The sequence below is a fragment of the Kogia breviceps genome, chromosome 3 (genome assembly GCF_026419965.1).
Source record: "Kogia breviceps isolate mKogBre1 chromosome 3, mKogBre1 haplotype 1, whole genome shotgun sequence".
NCBI lineage: Eukaryota > Metazoa > Chordata > Mammalia > Artiodactyla > Physeteridae > Kogia > Kogia breviceps.
Genome location: NC_081312.1, coordinates 144,795,428 through 144,816,989, shown reverse-complemented (window position 1 = coordinate 144,816,989; position 21,562 = coordinate 144,795,428). Strand labels below are relative to the sequence as shown.

General features: G+C 36.9%; 1 protein-coding gene across 4 annotated transcripts in view; it reads right to left on the bottom strand.

Moving 5' to 3' along the window:
• Window positions 1–21,562, bottom strand: part of MNS1 (meiosis specific nuclear structural 1) — a 93,047-nt gene that overhangs the window by 32,957 nt on the left and 38,528 nt on the right. For all 4 annotated transcript variants that reach the window (XM_067029790.1, XM_067029791.1, XM_059056267.2 and 1 more), the window contains 2 exons: window positions 18,183–18,310; window positions 1,293–1,395 (listed from right to left, as the gene is read on the bottom strand). In XM_067029790.1, the coding sequence (XP_066885891.1) occupies window positions 1,293–1,395; window positions 18,183–18,310 (231 nt within the window). The remainder of the gene's footprint in view (window positions 1–1,292; window positions 1,396–18,182; window positions 18,311–21,562) is intronic.

Genomic DNA, 21,562 nt, shown 5'->3' with positions numbered 1-21,562 from the left:
TAATTAAAACTGCAATCTACTGGTCAAATAGTACATTGTTTATGTTCTACTTTATTTTTTAAAGGGTAGAATACAACTCATGAAGTGAAGTCTCCTTACCCTCTCCTACCACCTGCCACACCAAAGGCTTATCATTGTTAACAGCATGCTATACAACCCTCCAGACTTTTTCTATACTAACACACATGCACACACACATTTCACTATGGCCAGCATCTGTTCTTACTTGAGGGCTGTATAACACTGCACTGGTCAAGTATTTTGATATCACCCCTCTAATTCTATGTGTGTGTGAACATGTGTGTTGATATACAGGACATATATGTGTGTGTATATACATGCACACACAGGTGCTGATATACACATACATACATGTACAAGTTTTTAAAAATGAAAATGTACTGTGAAATGTATTATTCTCCAATTTTTTTTGCAACTTGCTTTTTTTCCTTTTAACATATAATATATTCTGGCCAACTTTAAAAGCCAAACTATTTCCCTTTACCTCTTTCTCTTTAATAGCAATATAACATCTTTGAAAGGGATCTAGGAGAGAGGGAACTCTGCTATCAAAATGCTCTACAAAGTAATAGAGAAATGAGAGAAGGGAACTTAAAAGACTGTGTAACATTGCAATCAGACCTTTTCATCTATGTCTAGCCTTTATGAGTGACAACGAGAGTTCAAGTGATGACGTACACCCTGCTTTTAAGTGTTAATAAACGCTATTTTATATTATACTGTGTAACACTACTGCTGCGTGTGTCTGAAACTCCTTTGCCCAAGAGTAACTATTACCAGTAATGCGCAGTAGGTCAGGAGTAAGAAAAGAGGATAAAAATAGAGGAAAACATGAGAAGAAAATATTGCTGTTTATGAAACAGAAAAGTTTCCTACTTATAGTTTATCTTTTAAAACATTTTTAAAATTAAAAATTTAGTAACATTCTAAAATACACTGATTATGCTAACAACTTGTATTGGTTTGTCAAAGAATAATCAGTTGGAGACCATTAAGAATGCTGGGAGTTACTGAATATAGCTGTTCATTCTAAGCAGCAACCTAATTCCTCGTGTCTCTGAAAGGTTCTAATATTAAATTACACAAAGCTCAATATCCATCATTTCTTACACCTTAAGGATCTGAAAAGTATAAAAATATTTGAGAAATCTAACAATAATCATCACTAAAATTCTTTATAGAGTGTAACAATTTTCCAAAAATTGGTCTATTTTTGGTTTTCTAAATGAAGCTAAAAATATGGAAAACATAATGACCAGAAACATGATTACCATTTGTTCATATTTAACAGCATCCTTTTCAGCAATCTGAGCTGCTCTTTCTTTACTCATGTAAGCTGCTTTTAATTTCTTCTCCAATTCTCTCAGCTCAATACTGTTTTAAAAAAGAGAGAAATTTAAATTCGAGGACCATATATCTCTTACTATTTTAAAAATAATATGTATCTGCAATTTAAATGAATTTTTTTCTAAATGTATAAAAGATATTTACATTATTTTTAAAATATTTTGAAAAAATACCCCTTTCTCCATTCATCCCAAGAAAAAACAGAATGCATGTGAAAAGAGACACTGTAATTAATTTTTCTAGACAAAACAACCCTTTTATTTTCAATAATCATCACTAAAAATCTTTCTGCCAGTGCCTGGCTCAGAAAAGGTGCTATATCAATATAGGTTAAAATTTCTGTCCAGTTGCCAGTTCTATTAGGCTAAAAGAATAACTATAGTGGAGAGGTTTAAACCTATACAAGTTACTTAAATTTTGTACCTTGGTTTTGCTATCTGTAAAAGGGGTAGTTTTGGCAATTAAATAAGTTAATGTGTATAACAGACACTCTACTGCATATGGTGACTATTTTTTGATGATGATGAAGAGGGAGTAACATGGCAAGTTTACGTCACTTCTCTGGGCTTGTTTACTTATCTGTTAAAAAAAAATGGGGATTGGCCTCAGATAATCTCTGAATTACTTTTTAAACCATCACTCTCTTAAATTTAATGAAAACAATATGCCATACAAAAACTTTTATTTTACTGTGCCAGTCATAATTCTGAACATGACAGAATATGAGAATTCTGAGTTGGAAGGGCCCTGAGATGTCACCAAAATGTACATGTTAATTCTTACTGGAACAAAGAGGCACTCACCTACCTATAAACTCAACTTACAAGTACCCCCTACCTACAAAGAAACAGTCATAAGGGGTAAGGGATGAGAGATATTCCTGGTATTATGGTGTGGGTCCTTCTTGCCCTTACCATTGTAGGTTCAAATGTATACGACACAGGATTACCTTCTTGCATAAAAATAGTGTTAGAAACAAGGATTAAGTTTCTAGGTTAGTCTACATATTTTATTCCACTAAGAGTTTGAGATACATTTACAAAGATTTTTGTTAGAGTTGGGTACTAATGATTATGAACCAGTATACAAACCCAATCAATTTATAATATTGTCTCTACAAAAAAATGTGCATTGGGCTTCTCTGGTGGCGCAGTGGTTGAGAGTCCGCCTGCCAATGCAGGGGTCGCGGGTTCGTGCCCCGGTCCGGGAAGATCCCACATGCTGCAGAGCGGCTAGGCCCGTGAGCCATGGCCGCTGAGCCTGCGTGTCCGGAGCCTGTGCTCCGCAACGGGAGAGGCCACAACGGTGAGAGGCCCGCGTACCGCAAAAAAAAAAAAAAAAAAAAAAAAAAAAAAAAAGTGCATTAAATTGCAAACAACCAACATTCAAATAAACAACCTTCATTTGAAGGACAAGGGCACCCATACCCATTGTATATACACCTAGAAGTGAAATTTCTGAGTCACAGGGTAGGCTATGTTCAAATTGAGTAGATAATGGCAGTTTTCCAAAGCTTTGTCAGATTTATACTCTCATAAACAGTGTCTAAGCACTCGCACCACTCCACACCCTCAGCAACACTTTCGTCTTGTCACAGATTTTAACCATTCTTTTGGGGGATGTAATTTATCACTGGGGTTTTAATTTATGTTTCCCAACTACTAATGGAACTGAGACCTCTTCATATGTTGACTCATTTGTATAACTTCTGTGAAGTTCTTGTTTAATATTTTAAAATTTTTTTTCATTTTTATACTGGTCTACTTCTTATTGTTGCATAAAAGTCTTTTAAAATTAATTTATTTATTATTTTTGGCTGCGTTGGGTCTTCGTTGCTGCACGCCGGCTTTCTCTAGTTGCGTCGAGCAGGGACTACTCTTCGTTACAGTGCACAGGCTTCTCATTGCAGTGGCTTCTCTTGTTGCGGAGCACAGGCTCTAGGTGCACAGGCTTCAGCAGTTGTGCACACAGGCTTCAGCAGTTGTGCACGCAGGCTCAGTAGCTGTGGCTCGCGGGCTCTAGAGCACAGGCTCAGTAGTTGTGGCACACGGGCTTAGCTGCTCCACGGCATGTGGGATCTTCCTGGACCAGGGCTCAAACCCATGTCCCCTGCATTTGCAGGCAGATTCGCAACCACTGTACCACCAGGGAAGCCCAAAAGTTCTTTATATATTCCAGATACAAGTCTCTTGTTGGTTATATGCATTGCAAATACCTCCTTCCACTCTGTAGTTACTCACAGTGGTTTCTTCACATGAAGAGTATTCTAATCCACCAATCTTTTTCTTCATTGTCAGTGTCTTTTGTGTCATGTTTTAAGAAATGTTGCCCACCCCACAGACATAAATATATTTTCTTGTATTAGTCTCTCAAAGCTTTGTTATTTCACCATTAACTTTTAGACTATAATCCTCCAGGAATTGATTTTTATGTGTGGTGTGAGGTAGAAATCAAATTGATTTTCTTCCATATGGATATCTAATTGATACAGTATCATTTTTTAAATGTTTATTTCTGAATGCCCTGCAGTGATCAAGTTCATTTTCTTCCATATGGATATCTAAATGTTTATTTCTGAATGCCCTGCAGTGATTCTAAAATGTATATGGAAATGCAAAGTAGGAATGCCTAAAACAATCTTTGAGAAGACCAAAATTGGAGACTTCTTCAGGATATGAATACTTATTATAAAGCCACAATATTTAAGATAGTGTAGTTTTAGCACAGGATGAACAAATGGATCAATGGAATAGACTACAGCAGCTCTTCTCAACTACAAGTTTTAAGCCCTAATGCCCTTAAGCATCTATTAAGTGCAGTGAATTAACTTGGTTCCTCTGGATCTAAAATACTACCACCTATATACTGTCTTTGACAAAATTAAAAATACAATCACTCAACTTTCTGTGACACTTGGTTGGTTCTCTTATATAAGGAACCCCAGTTGCAGAAGGATGGGACAGAAAAATACAAAAACAGATGCATGCACATATGCACACTTATTTTATGACAAAACTGGCACTGCAGAGCCAGTTTCCTTTTCTACTACTGCTAGTCAGTTTGGTAAATGTGCTATTTAGTAATTTACCTAAATTTTCAAATTTGCATAAAATTGTTCACAATATCCTGCTATGATCTACAGTGATCTCCCATTTGTATGATCTACAGTTATTTTGCACTATCCATTCCTAGAATTGGTTATTTGTGCATTCTCTTTTACAGTTATATATTCCTACCAGGGACTATTAATTTTATTGGCCTTTTAAAGGCACAATTTTTGGCTTTGTTGATTCTACTTTATGCCTACATTCTAAATTGCTCATTTCCGACCTTATCTTTATCCTACATTATTTTTTAATCACTCCAGATGGGAATTTTCTCTTTGTTTTCAAATAATTCCAGATGAAGTCTTCTTTTCTAATAGTCATTTTAGATTATAAGCTATCCTCAAGGAATAGCTTTGGCTACTTATGGGGACAAGTTTTGGGGGTTTTTTAATCCTAGAATTTTTTTCTTGTGGTAAAATATATATAACAAAAATTTGTCAATTTAACCATTTTTAAGTGTACAATTCAGTGGTGTTAATTACATTCATAATGCTCGGCAACTATCTCCAAACATTTTTTTCCAAAAAGAAATGCTGTACCCATGTAAGCAATAACTCCCCATTCCTCCCTTCCCTGCTAATTTACTTTTTGTCTCTGCAAATTTGTCCCTAGATACTTCATGTAAGAGGAATTATACAGTCTTTATCCTTTTGTTTCTGGCTTACTTCACTTAGGATAATGCTTTTCAAGGTTCAACCATATTGCAGCATGTATGAGAGCTTCATTCCCTTTTATACCTGAATAATATTCCATTGTATGTATATACCACGATTTGTTTATCTACTCATCTGTTGATAGACACTTAGGTGGCTTCAACCTTTCGGCTATTGTGAATAATGTTGCATTGAACATTGGCGTACAAGTATCTGATTGAGTCCCTGTTTTCAATTTTTCAATTCTTTTGAGTGTACACCTAAGGGTGGAATTGCTGGACCATATGGTAATTCTATGTTTAACTTTTTGAGGAACTGCCAAACTGTCTTCCACAGTGCACCATTTTACATTCCTACCAACAATGTCTGAGGTTTCCAATTTGTCCACATCTTCACCAACACTTATCTTCCATTGTTTTTATTACAGCTATCCTACCAAGTGTGAAATGGTATCTCCTTGTGGTTTTGATTTGCATTTCCCTAATAACAAATGTTGAGTACTTTTTCATGTGCTATTGCCCACTGTCTGTCTGCTTTGGAGAAATCTTTAAGTACCAGGCCCATTTTTGAATTGGGTTGTTTGTCTTTTGTTGTTGAACTGTAGTCATCCTTTATATATTACGGAAATTAAATCTTAACCAGAGATACAATTTGCTTTTCTGGCCTGAGTTCTGAATTAGGAGAAACACAGATAAGCACATTGTATCAGTCCTTCAGGTAGCTCCCAGGTAGGTTAGAATATACAGACACAATAATTTGCAGATAAGATCTGCTCTTCTTCCTCCAGAACCAGGGCCTGGTACTCTATGGGCTGCTGTCCTCAAGACTGCCTCAGAGCTGAGAGGGGATGGAGCAAGGAAAAGTAAAAACACTACAGACTTTGCTTCCATTTCTAAGTTGCCTTTTTCTTTGTTTCTTGGTTGCTATAAAACTTTGTTGTTCAGTGTTCTTACAAAGTTGATTCTGACAGTTTCTGCTAGTTTGACTAGGAGGACAGGAACTTGGAGCTGCCTACTATACCATTTCTCAGATGTCACTCCAATCTTTCAACCATTACTATGTGGCATTTTCATTATCATTCAGTTAAAAATACTTCCTAATTTCAATTCTGATTGCTTCTTTAGCCTGGGGTTATTTAGAAGTACATTTTAAAATATCTAAACATACAAAGATTGTCTAGTTTTGGGGGGTCTTTTTGTTACTATATATCTAGTTTAACTCCACTGTGGTCAGAGAACATACTATGAATGAAATAAATGTGTTAAAAATCTGTTGTATTTGTTCTGGCATAACAAATGGTCTGTGTTCATAAATGGTTCAAACATGTTTATTATAACTACTAATATAGTTGGGTTACATTTACAATCTTAATATATTCTTTCTATTTGTCTTACCTGTTCTGTGTTCTCCCTTCTCTTCTTTTTGTCTCTATGCTTGGAGTCCCCAAGACCACCCCCCCACTGGGTTCCATCACTCACTCAGAGGACTCACAGGACTTTGTATATAGTCATACTCATGGATATGATTTATCACAGTGAAATACAGAGCAAAATCGACAAGGAAAAAAAGCATGTCAGAAAGGCTGGAGGAAATCAGCTGCAAGTTTCCAAAAGTTCTCTCCCAGTGGAGTCACACAGGAGATGCTTAATTCCCCCAACAACGAGTTGTGACAACAGGTGAGAATTGTCTACCAGGAAAGCTCGCTAGAGACTTAGGGCCCAAGATTTTCATTAGGGGCTGGTCATGCACGTACCCTCTCCTACCAAGTACCAAAATTACGACTACCAGAAGGAACAGAGTTCAGCATGAACCATACTGTTTTTCCAAACAATTAGACACTCTTATCAGAGTGGTGGGAATCTTCTTGAAATCCAAGTTTCCAGATGCCAACCAAGGACCAAACTTGCAAAGCAGGCCTATCTGAGGAAATTAGCCTCAAGTGTGCTATGTCAACTCTTTTCTGCACAGCCTCATCATTCCTTATTATCAAATTTTCCCATCTATTAATTTGTTAATTGTATATTCTTTTCCAAATTCGTATTACAGAGATTACATGTTTGTTTCAAGTCTGATAAAATTTGTCCATAATTTTTTACTAAACAATGAAAGATTCGTGACCACTTTAACTCCATGTATGTACTTCCTACCTCACTTTTGTTATGGTTTGTTACATTTTTAACTCTATATATTTTAAATCCCAAAGACATTACAATAAGTGATTTACAGATTCATATTTCACCTAGATTTACTATGCATTTGCCTCCCTGAAGTTTTGAGATTAATGTTGGGATTATTTTTATTCTTCTACATGAAGAACAACTGCTAGTATTTCCTTTAATGAAGGGTTATTGTGAGCAATTCTCTGTTTTGTTTGACTGAAAATGTTATTTTTGTAATCCATCTTATTTATTTTAATAATTAACATATTGATTATCAGTCAGGATTATAATAGTACTGGCATCAGCAAGGAACTTGTTGTACATTTAATAAGGGAAGACTATCTCTGTCACTTCTTTTTCTTTTTCTTTTTTTTTTTTTTTTTTTTTTTTTGCAGTACGCGAGCCTCTCACTGTTGTGGCCTCTCCCGTTGCGGAGCACAGGCTCCAGACGCGCAGGCCCAGCGTCCGTGGCTCACAGGCCCAGCCGCTCTGTGGCATGTGGGATCTTCCCGGACTGGGGCACAAACCCGTGTCCCCTGCATTGGCAGGCAGACTCTCAACCACAGAGCCACCAGGGAAGCCCTCTGTCTCTTCTTTGAGATAGTTTATGCTCAACTTAAATACAAGTTATAAACAAGGTACTTATTTTTTCTTCCATAAATTTATGTGTTAGCTATACAATAAATATACAATTGCTCATTATTTAATAATTATAAATTGTATGGTCATAATTACACAATTAGTTGTAATAACTGTAAGTAATTATAACTAATTGTACAACTAATTATAATTATTGATTAATGCTACAATTAAAATAGGATTTCTAAAACTAGACAGTGGGGGGACAGAGTCAAGATGGCGGCATAGGAAGATGCAGAGTTCATGTCTCCCCACAAGAAGGGTGCCTGCCAGACGCTGGTGGGGGACCTAGACGCCCAAGGAGATGGGAGGAACTCCCTGAGTGATGGGTAGGATGTGGGGGGAGTAAGGGGGGAGGAGAAGTGGTGGCTGGGAGTGGGGAGGGGTTTCCATGCCTGGAGGGACCCTCAGGGGCTCAGATATCAGTGGGAGCACACCTAGCGTTTCACCTGCCTAATTGGGCCCCAGGAAGCCTGCCAGGCTCCCCAGCCGGGTCCTCCACCTTTCAAGGACCCCTCCGGGCCACGTTAGTCCTAGGGGTATAGGAGGGAGATGGCGGGCAGGGCTGAGCAGAGAAGAGGAGTGGTGGATGCGGAGGGGCCCTCCAAGATCAGAGGATCAGGGAAGGCATGGAGGGCATTCCCCCTGCTCACTATGGCCCAGGAAACCTGCTGAGCTTCCAGGCCTGGTCCTCCATTCTCCCGGGCCCTGTCGGGCTGTGGGGGTCTTAGGGGCATAGGATGGAGGGAGAAGGGGAGAAGAGGCAGATGGGAGGGCCCTCTGGGACTGGAGGATCAGGGGAGAGGCAGAGGGCATTTCCCCTAACCACTAGGCCTCGGGAAGCCTGTTGGGCTTCCAGGTCTGGTCCCCTGCCTTCTGGGGCTCTCTCTGGCCATGTGGCTCCTAGGGGCATAGGAGGGAGGTGGTGGGGGGGAGAAGAAGAGAGGCCAACAGGGACGGGACCTCTAGGATCCGAGGATGGGGGGGGAAAGCACCCTGCATTCCCCCCACCCACTCAGGGCCAGTAAGCCTGCTGGGGTCCTGGACCTGGTGCTCTGACCTCCAAGGCCAGAGGCACTCCTGGGTCCCTCCTGCTGCCTTGAGCCTAAGCCCCACACCCCACCCAGGGCATTTTCTGGCCCTGTGGGTCCTAAGCATAGGTCCCGCCCACCACATAAACACCGCCCCTACCTAAACCCCACACCCCCACAGCCAAGGCCTTTTCTGGCTTTTTTTTTGTTTCTTTCCTCTCCTCTTTTTTTACTGTTGTGGTTCTGTTTTACCTTCTGGTTGTTGTTTCATCTATATTTTTATTTTTTTATTCTTTCTAACATACCTGTTAGTTTTCTAATCTTACTTTTTAATCTGTTATTGTTCTGCTCCTTTTTTTCTTCTTCTTCCTTTTCCTTTTTTTTTTTTTGCCGCCCCACGTGGGTTGCAGGATCTTGGTTCACAAGCAGAGGTTTAGGCCAGAGCTCCTGCAGTGGGAGCTCCGAGTCCAAACCACTGGACTAACAGAAAACCTCACACCCCAGGGAATATTCATCAGAGTGAGGTCACCCCAAGGTCCTCATCTCTGCACCAAGACCCAGCTCTACCCAACAGCCTACAAACTCCAGTGCTGGAAGCCTCAGACCAAACAACCAGTAAGACAGAAACACAATCCCACCCATCAAAAAAGAAAACAAAAAAAAATAAGATGACAAAAAAATGTCACAGATGAGGGAGCAAGGTAAAAACCTATAAGACCAAATAAGTGAAGAGGAAATAGGCAAGCTACCTGAAAAAAAATTCAGAGTAATGATAGTAAAGATGATCCAGAATCTCAGAAATAGAATGGAGGCACAGATTGAGAAAATACAAGAAATGTTTAACAAAGATCTAAAAGAACTAAAGAACAAACAGATGAACAATATAATAACTGAAATGAAAAACACACTAGAAGGAATCAATAACAGAAAACTGAGGCAGAAGAAGAAATAAGTGAGCTGGAAGACAGAATGGTGGAAATAACTGCCGAGGAACAGAACAAAGAAAAAGAATGAACTGAAAACAATCACAGAGACCTTTGGGACAACATTAAATGCACCAACATTCAAATTATAGGAGTCCCAGAAGAAGAAGAGAAAAAGGAAGGGTCTGAGAAGATATTTGAAGAGATTATAGTGGAAAACTTCCTTAACATGGGAAAGGAAATAGTCACCCAAGTCCAGAAAGTACAGAGAGTCCCATACAGGATAAACCCTAGGAGAAACACACCAAGACACATATTAATCAAACTAACAAAAATTAAATTCAAAGAAAAAATATTAAAAGCAGCAAGGGAAAAGCAAAAAATAACATACAAAGGAATCCCCATAAGGTTTTCAGCTGATTTTTCAGCGGAAACTCTGCAGGCCAGAGGGAGTGGCAGGATATACTTAAAGTGATGAAAGAGAAAAACCTACAACCAAGATTACTCTACCCAGCAAGGATCTCATTCAGATTTGACAGAGAAATCAAAAGCTTTTCAGACAAGCAAAAGCTAAGAGAATTCAGCACCACCACACTTGCTTTACAACAAATGCTAAAGGAACTTCCCTAGATGGGAAGCTCAAGAGAAGAAAAGGACCCACAAAAACAAAATGAAAACAATTAAGAAAATGGTAATAGGAACATACATATCAGTAATAACCTTGAAAGTAAATGGATTAAGTGCTCCAAATAAAAGACACAGGCTGGCTGAATGGATACAAGAACAAGACCCATTATGCTGTCTACAACAGACCCACTTCAGACCTAGGGACACATACAGACTGAAAGAGAAGGGATGGAAAAAGATAATCCATGCAAATGGAAATCAAAAGAAAGCTGGAGTAGCAATACTCATATCATATAAAATAGACTTTAAAATAAAGAATGTTAAAAGAGACAAGGAAGGACACTACAAAAAGATAAAGAGATCAATCCAAGAAGAAAATATAACAATTATAAATATTTATGCACCCAACATAGGAGCACCTCAATACATAAGGTAAATGCTAACAACCATAAAAGGGGAAATCGACTGTAACACAATAATAGTAGGGGACTTTACACCACACTTAACCAATATACAGATCATCCAAAAAGAAAATAAGGAAACACAAGCTTTACATGACACAATAGACAGGATAGATTTAAATGATATTTATAGGACATTCCACCCAAAAGTGGCAGAATACACTTTCTTCTCAAGTGCACATGGAACATTCTCCAGGACAGATCACATCTTGGGTCACAAATCAAGCCTCGGGAAATGTAAGAAAATTGAAATCACATCAAGCATCTTTTCTGACCACAATGCTGAGACTGAAAATCAATTACAGGAAAAAAAACTGTAAAAAAACACAAATACATGGAGGCTAAACAGTACACTGCTAAACAACCAAGAGATCACTGAAGAAATCAAAGAAATTTTAAAAATACATAGAAACAAATGACAATGAAAACACACAACCCAAAACCTATGGGACACAGCAAAAGCAGTTCTAAGAGGGAAGTTTATAGCAATTCAATCTTACCTCCAGAAACAAGAAAAATCTCAAACAATCTAACTTACACCTAAAGCAACTAGAGAAAGAAGAACAAAGAAAACACAAAGTCAGCAGAAGGAAAGAAATCATAAAGATCAGAGCAGAAATAAATGAAATAGAAATAAAGAAAACATATCAAAGATCAATAAAACTAAAATTTCGTTCTTTGAGAAGATAAACAAAACTGATAAACCTTTAGCCAGATTAATCAAGAAAAAAAGAGAGAGGATGCAAATCAATAAAATTAGAAATGAAAAAGGAGAAATCACAACTGACACCACAGAAATAGAAAGGATTTTAAGAGATTACTACAAAAAACTATATGCCAATAAAATGGACAACCATGAAGAAATGGACAAATTCTTGGAAAGGTACAATTTTCCAAGACTGAACCTGGAAGAATTAGAAAGTATAAACAGACCTATCACAAGTAATGAAACTGTAATTTAAAATCTTCCAACAAACAGAAGTCCAGGACCAGATGGCTTCACAGGCAAATTCTATCAAACATTTAGAGAAGAGCTAACACCTATCCTTCTCAAACTCTTCCAAAAAATTCCAGAGGCAGGATCATTCCCAAATTCTTTCTACAAAGCCACCATCACCCTGACACTAAAACCAGACAAAGATACTACAAAAAAAGAAAATTACAGACCAATATCACTGATGAACATAGATGCAAAAATCCTCAACAAAATAATAGCAAACAGAATCCAACAACACATTAAAAGGATCATACGCCATGATCAAATGCGATTTATCCCAGGAATGCAAGGATTCTTTAATATATGCAAATCAATGTGATACACCATATTAACAAATTAAAAAGTAAAAACCATATGATCATCTCAATAGATGCAGAAAAAGCTTTTGACAAAATTCAACAACAATTTATGATAAAAACTATCCAGAAAATGGGCGTAGAGGGAACCTACTTCAACATAGTAAAGGCCATGTGTGACAAACCCACAGCAAACATCATACTCTATGGTGAAAAACTGAAAGCACTTCCTCTAAGGTCAGGAGTAAGACCGGATGTCCACTCTCGCCACTCTTATTCAACATAGTTTTGGAAGTTCTGGCCACGCTAATCAGAGAAGAAAAAGAAATAAAAGGAATACAAACTGGAAAAGAAGTAAAACTGTCATTGTTTGCAGATTACATGATACTATACATAGAAAATCCTAAAGATGCCACTAGAAAACTACTAGAATTAATCAATGAATTTGGTAAAGTAGCAGGAGACAAAATTAATGCAGAGAAATCTCCGGCATTCCTACACACTAACAATGAAAAATCAGAAAGAGAAATTAAGGAAACAATCAATTTACCATTGCAACAAAAAGAATAAAATGCCTAGGAATAAACCTACCTAAGGAGGCAAAATACTTGTACTCAGAAAATTATAAAACACTGTTGAAAGAAATTAAAGATGACATAAACAGATGGAAAAATATACCATGTTACTAGACTGGAAAAATCAATATTGTGAAAATGACTATACTACCCAAAGCAATGTACAGATTCAATGCAACCCCTATCAAACTACCAATGGCATTCTACACAGAATTAGAACAAAAAATTTTACAATATATATGGAAACACAAAGACCCCAAATAGCCAAAGCAATATTGAGAAAGAAAAACGGAGCTGGAGGAATCAGGCTCCCTGACTTCAAACTATACTACAAAGCTACAGTAATCAAGACAGTACGGTATTGGCACAAAAAGAGAAATATAGATTAATAGTACAGGATAGAAAGCCTGGAGATAAACCCATGCACATATGGTCACCTAATTTATGACAGAAGAGGCAAGAGCATACAATGGAGAAAAGACAGCCTCTTCAATAAGTGGTGCTGGGAAAACTGGACATGTTAAAGAATGAAATTAGAACACTTCCTAACACCATACACAAAAACAAACTCAAAATGGATTAAAGACCTAAATGTAAGACCAGACACTATAAAACTTAGGGGAAAACACTCTTTGACATAAACCACTGCAAGATGTTTCTTAACCCACCTCCTAGAGAAATGGCAATAAAAACAAAAATAAACAAATGGGACCTAATGAAACTTAAAAGCTTTCGCACAGCAAAGGAAACCATAAGCAAGACGAAAAGACAACCCTCAGAATGGGAGAAGATATTTGCAAATGAACCAAATGACAAAGGATTAATCTCCAAAATATATAAACAGCTCATGGAGCTCAATATCAAAAAACCAAACAACCCAATTTAAAAATGGGCAGAAGACCTAAAGAGATATTTCACCAAAGAAGACATACAGATGGCCAAGAAGCACATGAAAAGCTGCTCAACGTCACTAATTATTAGAGAAATGCAAATCAAAACTTATGGCAGTCAGAATGGCCATCATCAAAAAATCTACAAACAATAAATGCTGGAGAGGGTGTGGAGAAAAGGGAACTCTTTTGCACTGTTGGTGGGAATGTAAATTGACACAGCCACTGTGGAGAACAGTATGGAGATTCCATAAAAATCTAAAAATAGAACTACCATATGATTCAGCAATCCCACTACTGGGCATATACCCTGAGAAAAACGTAATTCAAAAGGACACATGTACCCCAATGTTCACTGCAGCACTATTTACAATAGCCAGGACATGGAAACAACCTAAATGTCCAACGATAGATGAATGGATAAAGAAGATGTGGTACATATATACAGTGGAATATTACTCAGCTATAAAAATGAACGAAATTGGGTCACTTGTAGAGATGTGGATGGACCTAGAGTCTGTCATACAGAGTGAAGCCAGAAAGCGAAAAAAAAAATAACGTATATTAACACATATATGTGGAATCTAGAAAAATGGCACAGATGAACCTATTTGTAGGGCAGGAATAGAGACGTAGATGTAGAGAACGGACATGTGGACATGGAGGGGAAGGGGAGGGTGGGACGAACTGGAAAACTAGGTTTGACATAAATACAGTACCAGGTGTAAAATAGAGAGCTAGTGGGAAGCTGCTATATAGCACAGGGAGGTCAGCTCGGTGCTCTGTGATGACCTAGATGGGTGGTGGGAGGGCGTGGGAGGGAGTCCCAAGAGGGAGGGGATATAGGGATACATATAGCTGATTCACTTCATTGTACAGCAGAAACTAACACAACATTGTAAAGCAATTTTACTCCAATAAAAAATAAATAAATAAAACTAGACAGTGAGTTTCTCAACTCCAGTTAAAACCTATAATAAAATTAGATTGTCTTTTAAATATTTTCTTGGATTAAAAAAAATCATGTGTTCTAAATAATATAAGAGTCTCATGATTTCTGAACTTGAACAATTACTTTCAAAATAAATTTCACTGATTTTTAAAAATTTACCCTGGGTTTTAAAACTTAATTTCTTTTAAGTTTAAAGAGCCTAATCATGATATAGGTAATTTTTAATTACTTTGGATACATTTCAAGCACCACAGCAAACATTTCCTTCAATTTAGATCTGCCAATTTCCAGATGAATACACTTATCAGAAAATGGTCCATTTCTGCATGTCAAAATTTTACCACGGCTTATGCACAAAATTAAAAACTCTTAGTAGTTTTGACACTGCTGAGAGGAAACATACTCTATTTGAAAGAATACTCAACGAATGACTTTTGCCTTATATTTGAAGAAACTTTCCACAATGTATAGAATACTAAATTTTCTTTCAGTCCTTTAAATCCAGTCTTCTAGTTTCTAATGTTGCTGCTCAAAATTCAGTCACACTTCTCACTGTTGCTCCTTTGAAGGCAGTAGTCATTTTTGTGTGGCTAGTTTTGTGATTTTTATGATTTTCTTTATTGTTAGATTTCTAAAGTTTGACTAGAATGAGCATAGATGTATTTTTAATTATTTACTGTGGCTTTATGCCTTTTATTATTTTTGGAAATTCTCAGCCTGTATCTCTTTGAATACTGCTGCTGCATCATCCACTTTCATTTCTACTACCAGAATTAAAATTATACATCTGGCAGAACAGCGGTCCCCAACCTTTTTGGCACCAGTGACCAATTGGTTTTGTGGAAGACAATTTTTCCACGGAGGGTGAGGGGTGGGGGAAATGGTTAAGGCGGTAATGCAAGCAATGGGGAGTGGCAGGTGAAGCTTCACTCACTTGCCCGCCGCTCACCTCCCATTGTGTGGCCTGGTTCCTAACAGGGAGTGGGCCAGTACTGGTCCACAGCCCGGGAGTTGGGGACCCCTGTAGTAGAACTTTCCAACACAGCCCTTATCTAAGTTCTCTTTTGTATTTTTCTACCCTTTTGTCTCTCTCTGCTTATTCTGGATATTTTCCACTAAACTGCACGTTATCTCTTCACCTGTTTCTATCTAATAAAATCTAATTAAATTCTGGATTATTAAAGTAAAACATACACCAAAGTATACAACTCTTACGCATACAGCGTGTAGAATGATGTTGAACACCTTACTATATGCTTACTGGCCAAGCTCTGCTTCACTTGTTAACTCTCATCTATACTTTTGCCATCTGCAGAAACTTCCAGGAGAAATGCAGCTACAAATGCCAGGCTCACCATTATGGTTTCCTTCCTCTCCCATATCTTATTATTATACTTTCTCCGGACAGTCTGCTCTGAGAGGGAGCTTTTATCTGAATCACCTAGTCTTCAATTGCTAGAAAGGTCCTGTATTTAATTCTTTTGTCAGTGAATTAGACAAAGACATATGAAACATTTACTTCATCTTCAGATAACATAAAAGTGTGAGTGATAGCTAACAATAATTGGAGAATTAAGATCAAAAAAGATGGTTTGAGACTAGAGCAATATGAAGACATTAGCAGCAATTTTAAATCTTTTTTTTTCTTCTAAGAATTAGTAATCCCTTAGAGAATGTGATAAAAGTTGTGGACACAGAAAAATACACATGGGTACATTTGCCAAACATACATATACAATTTAATGGGCTCAAAACCTCTGGAGCTCATCCATGGGTCATATAATATTCTATAGAAGCCTTGCTCAGTTAAGATAAAATGTAACAACTATCAAAGTAAATTCCTAATATATTCAACTACATAAGTACAGAATTGGCATTTAGTTAGTCTGAGTTTTAATCAACAGTGTGATAGGCTGCCACTGAAAAGTAATTCGATCTTAGGCAACATTAAGAAACATATTCTAGAACAATGTGGTTAACAGTCTCACTATTAGGAGTACTAAACAGTACCCTAGGGACTTCCCTGGTGGTGCAGTGGATAAGACTCCGTGCTCCCAATGCAAGGGGCCCGGGTTCAATCCTTTGTCAGGGAACTAGATCCCACATGCATGCCATAGCTAAGAGTTCACATGCCACAACTAAGAGGCCCACGTGCCACAATTAAGAAGACAATATGCTGCAACTAAGGAGCCAGTGCTCTGCAACTAAGGAGCCTGCCTGCCACGACTAAGACCCGGTGCAACCAAATAAATAAATATTTTTTAAAAAAATAAAATAAAATAAACAGTACCCTAGAGTATTACACATAATTGTGGGGGCAATGTTTTGTTAAGGAACACTAAAAATGTATATTACATCTACAGAAGAGAACCAGGATGGTAAAGAAGCTTGAAATCATGTTACCTAAAGAACAAATGAAGGAATAAGGGACATTTAACTTACAGAAGGAAATGTTTAGTGGATTCTTAAATATGAAGGGATGTCCTAAAGAAAAACTCAATTTATTTATTTTTCAATCAGATAGCAGAACTAAGATAAATACCTGGATATTACAGGGAAATTAATTTTGAAACAATAGGGAAAAAAGGATTATTCAAAGATAGGTCTGAATGAAAAAGTTCTGATCACAGTCACTAGACATGCTAAACCACAGCTGACCAGCCACCTTCCAGAAATACTGTAGGAAATTTATGTAGGGACATAAAATTAAATTAGGTATCACCTAAGATTTTCTTATGAGTAGAATTCATGAGTCTATTTTCTATAAGAGGTCATTTAAAAAATTATCTTTAGGGCTTCCCTGGTGGCGCAGTGGTTGAGAGTCCGCCTGCCGATGCAGGGGACACGGGTTCATGCCCTGGTCCAGGAAGATCCCACATGCCGCGGGGCGGCTGGGCCCGTGAGCCATGGCTGCTGAGCCTGTGCTTCTGGAGCCTGTGCTTCTGGAGCCTGTGCTCCGCAAAGGGAGAGGCCACAACAGTGAAAGGCCCACATACCGCAAAAAAAAATTTTTTGGAGAAGAGGGAATTGATACTGATTTTCATCTTAAATATTAACACTTTATTTCTAGAAATATGACCTCTTTTTTCAAATGAACATATATATAGGATTTAAAGCAGTATTTCTAGTCAAAATATTAACTGAGTACAATGACATAAAGAAAGAAATCTCACTCTCAGATGCTAAGCATTACATAAAAGTTTAAAGATAAGTGAAGTAAGTCAGACAGAGAAGGACAAATATCATATGATATCACTTATATGCAGAATCTAAAAAAGATACAAATGAACTTATTTACAAAATAGAAACAGACTCACAGACTTAGAGAATTAGCTTATGATTACCAGGGGGAATGGTAGAGGGGAGGTGTAGATTGGGAGTTTGGAATTGACATGTACACACTGCTATATTTAAAATAGATAACCAAGGACCTAATGCAAAAAAATATATATTTTTAAGTGGCCAAAAAGACTAAATAAATGATATTTTTGGAAGCCAAGATACCTGTTTTCTCTTACTTGTTGCCTCATCTTTTCATCCTTTAGACTTTCATGTTTAAGTTTCGCCAATTCCATAGCCAATTTTTCTTCTTGTTCAAGCTGGAGCTCCCTCAATCTTCTGTTTTCTTCTGCCTAAATAAAAAAATAAATAACTTTAGTCATTTGTCCCCCAGAACCAGATTTTTTTTCATTAAGGTTGAATTTGTTTTATAGCAAAAAACTACAAGTACCTTCTGAGCAGTCAACTGTTTATGTTTTAAAATACAAAATATAATTTTAATAAATACTTTTCCTGAACATTTCATCTGGAAAATGTTCTGAACATTTTATCATGGAAAATTTCTGGACATTTTATCTGAATGTTTTTTTTTCTGAATATTTTTTCATGGAAAATTTCAAACATCACCAAAAGTAAGAAGAAAATCAAAAAACTCCCTCAGGTAGACATCACTCATCTTCAAAAATTATCAGTATTTTGCCAATCTTTTTTCTCTACTCTTCCACTCCACTCCCACTTTTTCCTATATATATATATATATTTTTTTTTGCTAGAGTATTTAAAATTAAATCCTAGATATAGCATTACCATGTAAATAATTCGATATTGATCTCTACCTGACAAGAATTTCTTCTTATATAACCAAACAAGTAATAAACTGAAATAAATTAACAATAATTCCTTAGTAAGGTCTAATAATTTTTCCATATTCAGATTTCCCCAGCTGTCTCGAAGATCCTTTTTTTTTTTGGTTTGTTCAAATCAAAATCCAAACAAGGTCCATATATTGTATCTAGTTATGATTTCTCTTAAGTCTCTTTTATTTTTTAACAGTCTCCTCACAGATTACCCCCCGCCAGGACACTGACTTGTTGTGGAAATTAGGACATATGTCCCACAGAATGTCCCACATTCTGAATTCAACCGATTGCTTCACCAGGATATCTTATTTCTCTTTTTTATTTCCTATAAAATGGTAGAAAGATCTAGAGACTTGATTAAATTCTGTATTTAGGAAAGAATATGCACATGAAAAGATGTTCAATATCATTAGACATCAGGAAATTCAAGTTAAAACTACAATGATATATCACTACATACCTACTGGAATGGCTAAAACAAAAAGTAGCAGCAAAAACAAATGCTAGTGAGAAACAGCATTATTCACTGGGTGGGAATGTAAAATGGTATAGCTACTCTGGAAAATAGTTTTTACAACACAACTCAACAGTTGTACTCTTAAGCATTTCTCCCAGAAAAATGAAAATTTATGTTTATTAAAAAACCTGTACCCAAATGTTTACAGCAGATTTATTCAAAATACCCAACTGAAAATACCCAGACATCCTTCAACAGGTGAATGGTCAAATAAACCGTGGTATATCCATACTGTGGAACACCACTCAGCAACAAAAAAGAATGAGTATTCATACAAACTACAATTTCGATGAATCTCCAGAAATTATGCTGAGTGAAAAAATGCAATCCCAAAAGGTTACATACTGTTTGATCCTATTTATATAATGTTCTTGGAACATGTTCTATTTTAAATCTGAAACATAATTCACATTTCACAATTCACGACTCAGCAGTTTTTTAGTACATTCACAATGTTGTGCAACCAACAACCACTACCTAGTTCCAGAACTTTTTTTTTTAATAGACTATTATTTGGAGCAGTATTGGGTTCACAGCAAAACTGACAAGAACATAGTTCCCAATAAACACTCTGCCCACACACATGCACAGCCCCCTCACTATCAACATCCCACACCAGAGGGGACATTTGCTACAATCAATAAACCTACACTGACACATCATTAGCACCCAAGTCCATAGTTTACCTTACTGTTCATTCTTGGTGTTATATACTCTATAGGTTTAAACAACTGTATGATGACATATATACTTGCCATTACAATATCATACAGAGTAGTTCCACTGCCCTAAAAATCCTCTTTGTTCTGCTTATTCATCCCAACCTCTCCAAAACCCCTGGAAACCACTGATCTTTTTCACTATCCCCATTGTTTTGCCTTTTCCAGAATGTCATATATTTGAAATCATACATTGTGTAGCCTTTTCAGATTGGCTTCCTTCACTTTCATGTCTTTTCATGCTTGATAGCTCATTTATTTTAGCACTGAATAATATTCTATTTTCTGGATTATTTATCTATTCACCTACTGAAGGACATCTTAGTTGCTTACAAGTTTTGGTAATTATGAATAAAGCTGCCATAAACATCCATGTGCAGTTTTGTGTGTGGATGTAAGTTTTCAACATTACAGAACATTTTTATCACCCAAAAATGAAACCCCATACCTGTTAGCAGTCACTCACCATTCCACTTACCCCTCAACCGCTAATCTACTTCCTATCTGTGTGAATTTGCCTATTCTAGATATTTCATTTAAAAGAAATCATACAATATGTGGCCTTTTTGTGCTTGGCTTCTTTCATTTAGCATAATGCTTTCAATGTTCACCTATGTCACAGTACATATCAGTAATGCATACCTTTTTATGGCTGCATAATATACAATTGTATAGATATAACATATTTTGTTTATCCATTCACAAGCTGATGAGCATATGGGTTGTTTCCACTTATCTGTCTATCATGATTAATGCTGCTATGAACATTTGTGTAAAAGTTTTTGTGTGGACATAGATTTTCAATTGTCTTGGTCATATGCTTAGGAGTGTAACTGCTGTGTAATATAGTAACTATGCTTAACTTTTTGAGGAACTACCAAACAGTTCTGCACAGCCACTACACCATTTTACATTTCCAGCAGCAATGTACAAGGGTTCCAACACTTATTTTCCTTTTTTTTCCTCCAATTGCAGCAGTCCTTGTGGGTCTGAAGTGGTATCTCACTGTGGTTTTGACTTGCATCTCCCTAATGACTAATGATGTTGAGCATCATTTTTTGTGCTTATTGCTCACTTGTATATCTTCTTTGGAGAAATGGCTATTGAAATCCTTTGCTCATTAAAATTTTTTTTTCTTTTTACTGATGAGTTGTACATGTAATGTTCTTTAAGTGACAAAATTATAGAAATGGAGAACATATTAGTGATTGCTACAGTTAGGGATGAGGTAGGGATGGACAAGAAAGAGAAGGGTATGCTTATAAAAGGACAAAACGTGGGACCCTTGTGATCATGGAACTCCTCTGGATCTTGGCTATGGTATTATATATACAAAGCTACACATGTTATAAACTGTATAGAACTAAACACACAAACACACACACACACACACACACACACACACACACACACACAAGTAAAACTGGGGAAATGTGAACAAGACTGGTGGATCGCATCATTGTTGATATCTTGTTTGTGATATTGTACTATACTTTTGCAAGATGTACC